This window comes from Aptenodytes forsteri, unplaced genomic scaffold (genome assembly GCF_000699145.1).
Source record: "Aptenodytes forsteri isolate BGI_AS27 unplaced genomic scaffold, ASM69914v1 Scaffold46, whole genome shotgun sequence".
Taxonomy (NCBI): Eukaryota; Metazoa; Chordata; class Aves; order Sphenisciformes; family Spheniscidae; genus Aptenodytes; species Aptenodytes forsteri.
In genome coordinates this window covers 589,351-590,251 of record NW_008794774.1, presented here as the reverse complement: position 1 = coordinate 590,251, position 901 = coordinate 589,351, and the positions used below count along the sequence as shown (strand labels likewise).

The window sequence follows — 901 nt, the reverse complement described above, 5'->3', positions numbered from 1 at the left end:
ACGGGCGAAGCACGACCTGGGCGCCCCTCTCCCGGGGTCCCGGGGGGGAGGAGAGCGGAGGGGCTTCCTCACCCTCGCATCCCTCCGGCCGCCCTGTCACTTCGGCACGATAAAGGCAGGGGCTGGGGGAGGAGCCTCCCGCGGTTCAGGTGGGAAAACAAACACACAAAGGGGCCTCTCCGGCACCCGCTCGCCCTCGGGGAAAAAGGCGGGCAGGAGGGCGCGGAGAAAACCCGCGCTGGGTCCCAGAGCGCCTTGTCAGGCCAAACGCCTCGGCTCCCTCCTGCCCCTCACCTCCCTCTAGGCCCGACGGGACGGGAGTAAACAAAAGCCGGAGCCAGAGGACGACACATGGGCGGGGATGGGGACCTCCGCGCCGGGCCACACAAAGAGCCGAGCCCGAGAGGGGATGCGCGGGGCGGGAGAAGGGGAAAGCCCCCATCCGTCTCCACCCCTGCCAACCAGGTAGGGGCGTTTCCGCCTCACCTGCTTGCCCCGGTAGAAGAGGCGCTGGCGGGCGGGGCTCACGCGGAAGGTCTCCTGGATCTTCTCCCGCAGGCATTCGATCTTGGTAAGGCGGCTCAGGTCGTCGATGGTCTGGGTCTCGGTGCCGTCTATGGTGCGGACTTGGATCCACATGGTGCGCGCCCTCCCACTCGCTCAGCCAGCCGCGGGGAAGGAAAGGAGGTCTGGGGCAGGAGATGGAAAAGGGGTCCGCTCCCCGGCTGCGCGTCTGCGGCGTGCGAGGGAGAAGGGGAGGGGGCCGGGCGCTTCCCCCGCTCTTTGTTCAGCTCAGCGGGGCAGGATTTTCAAATCCCGCGGAACAGACGCGAGCCTCCCCGCCCGCCGGGCCGCCGTCCTCGCTCAGAGGGGCGCGGAGAGGGAAGGAGAGCCGAGCCGA

The 901-nt window shown here is 69.3% G+C and overlaps 1 protein-coding gene across 2 annotated transcripts in view; it reads right to left on the bottom strand.

Annotated features, from left to right (window-relative positions):
• The window catches only part of UHRF2 (ubiquitin like with PHD and ring finger domains 2), a 95,979-nt gene extending 95,181 nt beyond the window's left edge, over positions 1 to 798 (bottom strand). For both annotated transcript variants that reach the window (XM_019470768.1, XM_009274267.2), the window contains exon 1: positions 487 to 798. In XM_019470768.1, the coding sequence (XP_019326313.1) occupies positions 487 to 639 (153 nt within the window). In that variant the 5' untranslated portion in view covers positions 640 to 798. The remainder of the gene's footprint in view (positions 1 to 486) is intronic.
• Between the last annotated feature and the right edge of the window lie 103 nt (positions 799 to 901).